Source organism: Styela clava, chromosome 11 (assembly GCF_964204865.1).
Source record: "Styela clava chromosome 11, kaStyClav1.hap1.2, whole genome shotgun sequence".
Lineage (NCBI taxonomy): Eukaryota > Metazoa > Chordata > Ascidiacea > Stolidobranchia > Styelidae > Styela > Styela clava.
In genome coordinates, this window is record NC_135260.1 from 8,912,252 (window position 1) to 8,923,806 (window position 11,555).

At 34.9% G+C, this 11,555-nt stretch overlaps 2 protein-coding genes across 2 annotated transcripts; one reads left to right on the forward strand and one right to left on the reverse strand.

Moving 5' to 3' along the window:
* The first annotated feature begins 1,870 nt into the window (after positions 1-1,870).
* Positions 1,871-3,664, forward strand: LOC120347201 (uncharacterized). Its single transcript, XM_039417106.2, has 2 exons — positions 1,871-2,578; positions 3,081-3,664. The coding sequence occupies exons 1-2, from the start codon at positions 1,980-1,982 to the stop codon at positions 3,583-3,585; spliced, it is 1,104 nt and encodes a 367-aa protein (XP_039273040.2). The 5' UTR covers positions 1,871-1,979; the 3' UTR covers positions 3,586-3,664.
* Positions 3,665-4,330: 666 nt separating this feature from the next.
* On the reverse strand, positions 4,331-8,352 carry LOC120347200 (PDZ and LIM domain protein 3-like). The gene is made up of 10 exons (XM_039417105.2): positions 8,201-8,352; positions 7,743-7,894; positions 7,396-7,467; positions 7,184-7,222; positions 6,443-6,529; positions 6,118-6,282; positions 5,802-5,907; positions 5,683-5,723; positions 4,877-5,080; positions 4,331-4,644 (listed from the first exon to the last, which is right to left on the reverse strand). Exons 1-10 carry the CDS (start codon positions 8,291-8,293, stop codon positions 4,491-4,493), a joined length of 1,113 nt encoding a protein of 370 aa, XP_039273039.2. The 5' UTR covers positions 8,294-8,352; the 3' UTR covers positions 4,331-4,490.
* Positions 8,353-11,555: the final 3,203 nt, after the last annotated feature.

The following is an 11,555-nucleotide window of genomic DNA, read 5'->3' on the forward strand; positions in this document are numbered from 1 at the left end:
TTAACAATACCAGTTTCAATTGCAAGCTGTGAACGGTCTTTCAGCAAATTGAAACTTATTTTGTTGAAAGAGAAACATTGGAAAAACAGATTTTGATGACGTGTTAACCAGTTTGCGACAGTGAAATTGCAAAAAATGAATTTATTGTAGACTATGTAAATCATCTTTGACAGTAACTGAGTGGGACATATGCTCTATTTTGTATAGCTTTGCTTCTTCTTTAAATAAAATGTTCCATTAAAATTTGAATTTACGTATACATATATTTTTGAATAAATAATAAAATATATAAATACATATAAATTTGAATTCACATATCGTCACGCTAATAACCGAATTGCGTAAGTCATTTTTGGCGGTTTTGAGTTTTTCATAAAATAGGTATTTATATAATGCTGCGCACCTGTCTGTTAACTGTTATTTTGAGAATTCTGAAACCCATAAAAATAGAGATTTTGTATGATATGCAAATTTGTTCAATTGTAATTGAAACAGATTAGGGATTTTGGATTGTTTGGTTTTCAGGACTGGTACATATAGTCAAGTTGCAAAATTGCGCATGTCCTCTAGTCATAGACACATTTTTGCCTAAGTCACAGTGCGCCATTATGACGTCACATGACTGCGTCATACAAATTAACTTAAATCCGGCTACGATCAAAAAGTTGAACTATGACAAATTAATGACTCTCAATGGCACAGCAATATCATTAGGAAGTTTATTTATGTTTTTCTCAAAACTGCTAAAAATGACTTACGCAATTCGGTTATTAGCGTGACGATATACAATTAAATGTAATAGAAAACATGATTTAACGTGGGGGTCGGAGCGCCAATTTTATAGTTTACCCCGGGCGCAAAATATGCTGGCTACGCCTTAATAACCAGGTATTTGTTTCGGATGCACGGACTTTATACAGCACCCAAAGTTTGAAACGATCTATCGACCCCAAGAATGCTGAGACGAAATTAAGTAGTATATATTATACTGACAAGCGGGTAACTAACAATTTATACGCAGTGTCCGCGGAGTATAGCCTTGTGAACAAACAATGGCATGGATGAGCTGACAAGTGCACGGGTTTTAATCGGCATGCACACTTACTTCTCTAGTAGCCTACGGGAAAATACAAAAGTCAAGTGTTCGGAAAATCCTGTGGAGCATAGCGAAACCAAAGTTGACGGAATGCGGTGCAATTGGTTAGGTGTGTTGAGCATAATTTTATGTAAAAAGTTTATTTGCTATAGATTCATTTATTATTATTGATGTTATCCAGGATACCTACAAATGACTGGAAGCTTGAACTAATTTCTGCCTCAGATTTTGGGCAAAATGACCCTCCTTTGCTTGATTAATCATAAAAATTATACAAAATTTAAAACTCATAATCAACAATCGAACAATAAATTATTATGAATATAACAATAATGAGAAGCATATAACTGTTTTGACAACGTTTTACACACTATATGTCCATGCCCCACACATATCATGTTGTCAAATCCGAGCTTTTTTCAGTGTCCATTCGTCAATCGAGTGATGTTAACAGGATTGCTGCTTAAGTAGCCTATGCCCTATGCCTATAACATTTATTAAATTGTCACACTCAGTAAACTCTCGCGTATTGGTGGCGCACCCCACAGTTTAGGAACCTCTGCATTAGACCACCAACTACTGAACCTCAGTAAATGAGTGCATTGGCCGCCAGTAATATAATATACTAGTAAGGTCTACATAAAAGTGATAAAACCCAACCTAGAGCCAAAATTACCTAAATTCGGGTCGGAAAACATTATGACGAAACAAAGCAAGTGATTTCATCATTTTGCGGACGTTATAATGATGACGCAACAATGAATCAATTTTTTGTTTATTTCTAGTTGCTAACACGTGACAAGTACAAAATAAAATGCATAATTGGTCTTAACAACAATTGGCTGTATAGGGCGTAGATTTCACTCCATGGTAATTCACAAGGATGGACCGAGGCCACCTGTCTACAACAGAACCTGCAGTAAATACTAATGAAATATCAAATGCTGTTATTAATCATATACGTGGAACCGTATCACTGCAAAACGAAGTTCTTGCTCATATCAAACTGGTTACAGAAACGTTATTGAAAGTCAAAGATCGCGTAGAAAATATGGTTAAATGTCTGGTCTGTGTTGAAGATGTTGAACCTTCGTCGTCGAGTTTAGCGGGTGATATAAAGCAGACCTGCTCTCGGCTGTATATTCTTGAACGCCACCGGGATGCTGAATCACGAAGACTTCAAGAAAAAGTTGTGAACATTTTCGGTGGACTTGTTGTGAAAGAAAGACAAGATAGAGCGCGGAATGAAATTGAAGAAATTCTGAAAGAGCTCAAACGTTGCATGTCTGAAGAGAGAAAATCAATGCGACAGTTGAGGAAATCGGCTTACCTGGATAGTAATGCTGAACCATTTCCCATGTTCCCCGCTGTTTTATCTCTGAAAACATCAAAAAGTACATCGTGGGATCTTGCAATGAAAAGAGCAAGTTGGAAAGAAGCTCACAATCAAGTCGAAAGCGTCTTTTTGAGACTTGATGAAAAGTGAGTTTCCGTTACATGAGATTTGTTAATGCGAAGTTCTTCAAGTATTTTGACTCCGCCAATATCGGAAGATTCGCGTGTCTCTGTGTAGAATTAGTAAGATTTATTGATCTCAATACATCTATAGCACTTGAGAAGGGAATTTAGATAAGTATTTATATTGGTTATAGGGTCTAGGTTACGGAGTCGAGTCTGCCGCTTTCTAATTGGCACTGGGGAGATGGTCTCCTCAAATTTCATTCACGTTTTTTTGTCATCTCGGAATATATGTCAAAATTTTGCAATGGAATGAGACATGGTGTGTGTTGTTTAATCTGCTAACAGTTTGTTGAATTGAACTTCACCCGCCCCTCAGTAAAAGCTACATCTTCTGGAGTATCGTAAACATTTTGAAAATATTTTTGAATAATAATAAGGACGAGACATAGAATCATATAACTGTAGTGTTTGGCATTACATGTTTTTTTACTGGTCGCGCATTTACGTATGTTTTTCTTTTTAGGTTGAAAACGATGGAATTAGAAAAGGATAGAAAATTTCGAGAAATCATGAAATTGTATATTGAAATACAAATGGTGTTTCACGCAAATGCCTTGGAGTTACTTACGGATGCATTCGGCAAAGCTAATCCCAAATCCCGCAACGCTTCAGAGACAGAGGAAACGGACTGGCAAGCTACAAGAAAAGAATTAGGAATATCACATATCGAGACTTGTATAAATTCATATAAGTCAGAAGGAGAAAAGTTTTGTGAGAAACCGGTTGGGGAAACAACAACAGACCCAACTAAACTCAATAATTCACCAAACGAAGAAGAAATAAATAAAGCTGGCAACTATGATCAAGATGTAAAAAACGATGACGATGATTACCGAGCTGAAACTTTGCAACACGCGTTGTGTGCATCTCCGCAAATCAGCGATCAGTATGAACAGTCACCGCGAACACTGAGCTCGGAGTCTCTTGAGTCAGATGTGGTGCAATTTGCACGGGATAACATTAGTTAGCTTGCAAATGGGAGACTATCCATTGCATTTATTTTGTACGATAATACAGTTATATATAATATATACTTAATTTATCCAGTGCGTCCGTCTTTCATTTGACTAAGTTTTGTCAAAACGCGAGACTTCGTTTTTCTGATTCAAAATTGGCGAAATATGGATGAAGTCTACTGCTACTTTCGGTTGCGGGTTGAGAAACATTTCTACTCTGGATTCGAATACATTTCTTTGAATCCGGTTGTCGATTTCGAATTTGAAAACTTAGCTTTTTTGAAGTATTATATGTATATTTTCTCAGATGTAACTCGAATTGCAGTATTTTTTGGGTTTCCTTTAATGACGTCACAACAAAATCGTGTGTATCACTAACAATGGAAAAGTTCAGTTCTGACAACAAATTTTACAAACCCTTTTAAACTTTTTAATAGAAAGCTACCATCTAAAGTTTAATTTTGCGTTAGCATAATTGCCTTTTAAAATTGTCAAGTGTATAACCAATCAACTCCATCTTCATTACTCCGCAAATGGTAATAATTGAATCCCTTCGGCCCTCAATGGAGTATAGATATTTGGTTTTTGGTGTACCAACTTAAACGCAATGTATAAATGTTTATTTGATATTTATTATTCGATTGTATACTAAAAGAGTGTCTGTTTGTTATATTTATGTTTCGCTTTGTAGACAAAAACGACATTTATTTCCCTTTTCTAGGAATTCGTACATCTTTGAAAATAAAGCAAAACATGCTACGATACATATATTTTATTTTTCTGAAAACCTCGTTTAACAACAATGTACATGCAATTAACATAGACAGTCACAGCAGGCTATAATAAGTCATTTAAATAGATGTGCAAGTATGACTGATGTTTGTCTTTAAATGCGGCGGTTCATAGTTTTATGCAATTTAAAATGCAGAAGGTAATGTGGCTCCAGGAGTTGACAGAAGGGCATCGAGAATCTGGATCGATCTGGATTGAGCTGGTGCTTGCGACGATCGTTCCTGCTTGTGAATTAATTTGTATACTGGAGTGTCCTTGTTGATATCAATGTTATTTTCACTGTTTTGAAATAACGAATATAACCTTTAATCAATATAAGTTATCACGAACTTTATAAAACAAAAATCAACTATCAAGCTATATCTCCAAGTATATAAGAATTTCAGAACTGCTTTGAAACTTCAGAATAAGTCACCTTAGTAATGTTATTAGTTGCTCCGATAATTTACTGCAATTGTCAACCCTCATACATGGGTATTAGATTCTTGTACTGTACATATATAATAATTACCAGAATGTGTCTGGATTAGGAACTTTTGCGCCTTTAGCTGCAGCTGTTCCAACCAACGTGTTGACAATTTGATTGCCACTGTATAATCCAACGGGAGTATTGTACTGAGCATGGACAACGGTTGCAGACAGAGGTCCTTCAATTTCTATCGGCTGATTTGGATGAGCTTGAGCAGCAGTTTTCAATTTGTTACCTGGGTCTGAGCTATTGACCAGAAAAATAATACATATGTAAATCGAATATGCATTATAACACAGTCGCTCTAAATCAGGAGTTCTCAACGGTTTTTACCCCTGGTAGTACATTTCTACTTCGCAATGGGTACATTTATACTTTTCAAGGGGTTCATTAGATCAAGTAAAGGATATTCTGTCCGTAACTCCTAATTTGCCTTTAAAATATTTTTTTTATTACCTGCTAATAATAATTAAAGACCTGAGTTTAGGGAATTTTTAGTCACATTATCATCAAAGTAGAAACTGTAGTCGAATCTTGAATTTTCTCTGTACCGCTGAACCGAAAGTTTGAGAAACTCTTCTCTAAAAGAATGCTTTCTCTCATGCATGTAAAATGCGTATAACATTGTGATAAGACCGTTCAAATCAAATAAATTTCTTTTGAAGTAATACCCCGAAGTCGAGTCAAGTCTCACTGGTGATTAGCTGATAACGAGTCATTCCATTTATCTGACTTGGGTCAATTCGCGAGTTAGATTAAAAAACTCAAGTCGACTCAATGACTCTTCAAACCTGATCAACTCCCTAGGTCCTAAGAACATAAAAAATTCTCACAGAGAGTTTACTCACAGTGCGTTAGGATTGCCTTTAAGATTGATCTTCAGTTTACCCTGTCATTAACATATAAAAAATTATTACTTTCTGATGTGCTCCAATATGATTGTTTAAAAAAATGAACAGATTCGTACGTGAAGCCAATTGACTTGTGGTTTGAATTCTGGAATTGCTTTTTGTGGTTTCAGATAACGTTTCACATAATCTGGGTATTCTTTCTGTTCTGCTTCGCCATGGGGTCTAAAAGATACAATATATTACACAATTACTCGCAATTAAAATACTCAAATTATGTAGATGTTTGAGTGCTTGAATGCCCCAGTTGTAATTTCTGGCACACCTTCACCCAGGTCACCAAATTATGGATAGTCATTCTACAGATATTGTTTGAATACTGGCAAATGCATAATTTCATTTAATGAAAATGTGCAAAATAAACGAAGAAGCTACTCCAGTGTGTTTTTCTCCACTTCGTCTTGATTAATGTTGCTCGTGGCTCCGTTCGCGGGCGTCAATGTAGTTCGGGGTTTTGGTGTTGGTTGCTCTCGCACTTCGGATTGGGCTACTGCGTCTTCTTTTGGAGCCGGCGTTGTTGCCAGTGGAGATGGAGGCAAGCTAAAATTCAAGTGTTTTTCGATTTATTTATTGAGTTATTGCCGTTTCGATTTACCAAACCAAGAACTTGTTATAACTTCCATGCATAAAAAGTTATTGAGCAATTCGCTGTCTCAACAATTTGACTTCATTCCTGTGTCAACTTTTAATCAATATTTACCTCTTTTTCTGACCAATCTTCAAATTACTAAAATCTTGTAATGCATCTACTGGGGCCGGAGATTCTGCGCATGCTGGTGTGAGTGCTCTAAAAGTTATTGTTTAGTTATTTGGTTCGAGTTATACCACAGTGTTTGATTGAAAGCAATTATATGGTAACATAAAATTTAAAATAATATGTTATATTTATATACTCAAATCAAAATGCAGTTCGCCATCTATAAGCTTGCAAAAATTACGGTCACTTTGTGCAATATGCATAATTTTAATCTGAACATTAGATAATTTTGTGCTATACATGCAGTGTCGTGTGAGGTAACTTTTGTGTGAGTATTGCGTGTGAGAGTGTATACCGAATAGATTGTTCTGATTGACTCTGGCGCTTGTTTTTGTGTTTCTCGTTTGATGTCATTGATATTTCGGCTGATGTTCGTATTCGATTGCGTGGATTTGTCATGCTTGTCTTTTCAAGAGATGGTTTTTCGTTATTGTTTGAGTGTTTTACAAAGCCATTAGCAGTTGGTTTATGTTCCTCTCTGCTAGTGATTTTTATAATGAATCTTTGAAAAAGAAGAGCATGTATTTACGAGTAATTCACTTCAATAATTAATAACCTAGCGCATAAAAATTGAATCAATTTTGTCGCAGTGCTCAAAGATATGAGTTTTAAATTTTGAATTTATCTCCAAATAGAAATGCCCAACTTCCTTATCAAACCATTATGATGACATTGTGAACTCACCGTGGTGTGTGTGATTGCATGTTGCTTGCCGGACGTTCTCTAAAATAAAGAGCAAATGTATAAGTTACAGTCTCTGTCATCTTCAAAAATTTAAAATCCCTCTTCAAACTAGATAACACAATTTATAGCTGTTTTTGATCATTGTAGCTTTTGTTAAGAACTATCATGTTTTTACTAATTTAACTATCGACCATAGTAGTGCCAATACTTACAGTTCGGTGGCCGTCGTAAAATTCACTTCAGACTGTCTCTTATTCTTCAGATTTGCTTCGATTTCTTCTTGCCTGTAATTATGTGTGTCACAAAATGTACTATATTTTTTTAAATGAAGATTTTTATTTGAGAACACGCGTTTGGGGGTACACATACTTGCACAAAAATAATATCTAATATTTATCATACTTGCTATTGTGCACTCATAAATTAGCCACGAAAAAACTTGGGTGGATGAAAAATACAAAACAATTATCCGCGTCTAAATTCAGGCGTTAAGAAGGCATTTAATGCTGCTGATCAGAACCATTTTAAGGAATAATATAGAGAAAAATATTATCATTACGCCATCAAAGTGAGATGAACTTCTTCGCCAGAATTCTTGATGTATTTCATAATTTCGTGTAAATCAAGATCACTGATTGACATCCCATTGACAGCAATAAGAACATCGCTTTGCATAACATTCGCTTGGGCAGCTTTTCCTCCTGGTGTAATCTAAAAATAACTTCGGTTTATTGTATCACGTATTCTACGAAATGGAAAGTGATAATTTTTGTTTTAACACTTCGTTTAATTTTAAGCTAAGGCGATCGTATGAGATTAATAACTAATACCCTATTCATTTTAAACTTCATGGAAATTTATTTAGGAAAGTTTGTTTAAAACAGTTGACCTTGTATAGAATAGAATTATCACTTATCTATCACCATTCATTTATCGTTTGTTCATAAGATGTTGCAGTGAACGTTAATAATCTCTTACTGTATAAATATTATATCTGTCAATAGTTGCAATACTTACTCTTGAAATAGTACAAGGTGCTCCTGCGAAAGTTCCACCTGATAAACGGAATCCCCAAGGCTGTCCGCCCGACATTGATACCTCATAAGGCATTTCGAAACTATTTTTTTTAGTAAATTATATTTAAGAATCTGCAAAATACATTGCAAAGTATAGTGTATTCATACCTTGCTAGTCATAACAAGATTGCCACGTTGCTGCTTCAATACACCTTCTGCCATTTTATTTTCATAAATTAATAATCTAAATATTATGTCTAATTAACATGCAAACTTGAGACCAACATATATGGACAATTTATATTTAATATATTTGGGCTATATTGACAGAAGCATAAAAATATCTAAAAAGCGTTGAGAGTCAAAATCCATTCTAACATCTTGTAATAAATCCCCCTTTGGTGCCGTTCAGTAATATGTGTGATTCTGCATAACCGTTTTGATTACTCAACATGCTGTGCTATATGCTCAAACCTAGCCATATATCTTTAAGAATATTAGCCTCACAATACCATTAAATATAACACATCACCTTTATGCTTCTTAGTGACCACTGATGATAAAATGAACGATTCTAGACCGACCTTCTGCTTAAAAGAGGGAAAATAAAATGGATTTACCAGCGTTTAGTGATCAGACCGATTTGTTGATAGGACAAGGTGACGATTACCCTTGCTCAAAGTGAGAAATACCTTAACAGCAGATTGAATGTGTTAAATACCATTGCGAACTCTTCTCAACGCTCATTTGTCACTTGAAGTCTGGTTATTGTAAATATAACATGCAGGACATGCCACTAGCAACATGTACAAAAACGAATATTCAATCGAATCGTAATGTCTGTCAAAGAATTCTATACACTCTAATATATCAATGAAATGAATAAGGCAAAACATAAAGTGTACGCGTGTATTGTTGTTTAACGTATTTATTTATTTTTGTATTCATATGCATATAATCATTTTCTAAATACAGTTTTTCTTAACAGTGCATTTTACGCATTTTCATTACAGACCAGTCGCCTGATTTAAATATTGCATCATAATTTGCGAGAACAAGTTATTACATGTAAATGTTGTTCAAATTTTTCATTTGTGTTTAAAGTCAGATCATTCGTAAATCTATTGTAATATTCAATTTTCACTGGTGTGATATTGCATTAGTTTTTTTAGATTACAGTCAGATTACTGCCCTTTTCATGTAGTTTCTACTTACGAACATTACGTATTGTGATAATTTGACCTTTGACTACAACGGTATTTATTTTCTTATCTTTTATAACTGAATTGAATAGGCTGTTTGGCAACAAAGCCGGAAAGACACCGAAGGAGATGTAATTTGCAAAATATTCGGAATTTCATCTTTGGCTATTTAATTCTGGTATTTAGCTTTGGAAACGATTTTAATTGGTATTTGAAGTATAGGAATTTCTCTCGGACGCCAGCCTTGAGTAATTGAAATTCACATGGCAAACTGATTTTAACTGATTCAGGTTCCGTTTCTCTTCTTTCCGTTTCTCTTCTACACTAGGTGGCGTCGAACCCTGTCGATAATTACAAAACGTACATAGTGAAAAAGCTTAATAGTGAGTTTATTATGTCATTTAAATACCCTACCTAAATAGAGACATTAAAATGAGTATATGCGTAAAAGTGATTACAGCCCACTAGAAAGAGTTGTTTGGTCTATGACTAGATTTTGCCGAACAACCATTTATTTATACCAATCACATGGCCTTTGATTCAAGAAGTTGGATGATCTATGCTGAATCGAAAAATCTCAGGTTTTTGCGAACATAGAAGCTACTAACGTGGGAGTGGCGATAAAGCAATAGTTCTGCTCGTAGTGAATTCGACAATCACACCATAAATATGAACACACCAACAAAAGTGTCTGAACCTGACCAATGTAAAGATATCCAAAACGTCCAAAAATCCAATAAATTGATTCTACGGTACAATTCTATACGACAGGCAGATAGATAGATGGATGGATATTATAATATTGTCGTTTGTTACATTTGTGTTATAGATGTGTAATATAGAAGCTGGAGTGCTAAAGTTATAGAATTCTCAATCACCAATGCAGCAGGCGTGCGTTCATATTTCTTCAAGGATCTCATCATTTTTATTGGGTTGTGATAAAGTGACACTTTTTTCCGTTTCGCATTAATAACGCGGCATGTTGATTTCTTATTGGCAGTATTTTGGGTAATTTAAAAACGATAACAAACAATAAAGGGCGAATTTGAATCTATTAAGATCATCAAAATTTGATAAAGTGTGTTAGTATCACCAGTATATTTTCGTGCCAAAGTAAACATTACGATACTTCTGCTTTGACTTTCTTTGTCAAGTGGTCGCGCAAGATCCGGGAGCTAGAAGTTTCTTTGTTGAAAAATCGTGACATATGAGGATATTATGACGTCATAAATCTCTTATCCTATTGTGTGGGTATAACCTTATTGTATGCGCAAATGAATGTAGATGTGTGGTTCTTAGAAGTTTTGGTGGGCACGATTATTCAAGAGGGAGTATAACTGAGACATTTACCTATTTTAGGGCGAAACAAACGCTGTAAAATTTTCACGGGTTGAAAAAACGATAAGTTTTTTATTAAACCAAAAGTTGACTTCTCAGACAATTTCAAGGATATAGTCCTGGTTTTGAGTAGCGGTGACGTCATTCGTTTCTTGAGGCCAGTTTAATTTGTCCGAGTCAGAGGTCTTAAGATACGATTGTTACTCACAGTGATGCCCCGAGAAAGGTCAGATTCGAGTTCCTAAAAGACAGAAAGAAAAATGGTGTATTCAATCGTGATCTTAGTTTAGTTCCCTGGAACTCAAGTTTGATTATATATGGCCTGGTATAAATATTAACAAAAAGCGATAAAATCGTAAGATTTTAAAAATAGCAATTTCCAACATCACTAAAATTTATACTACGTGCATGTAGCTAGCGTCATTAAGACGCGGTTCATATTCTTTTCTTGCTTAATTCACACTAAATTAATCTAAAATTAGTTTCTCCCTCTACATTGTGCGCTCATAATAACCATTAAATATTAATTAATGTGGGAATAAATGATGAAAGCAAATTGCGCAGACAGCTATAATAGCGAAAGCAAACGTTGAAGCTCATTGATTTATAAAAAGCCGACTCAGTGAGTTATAAGGAGAAGATAATAGTAATATTTATTGTGATTTTGTAAACCTTAGCTAACGGAAAGAGTCATTTGCCTCGTTAAATGCATCTATGCAAAGATTAAGCAATAGGCTGAATTTTTGTGTCAAAACAAGCTTTTACATTAGCGACAATATATTCGTGGATTATACGTGGATTTGACGAGCTAATGAA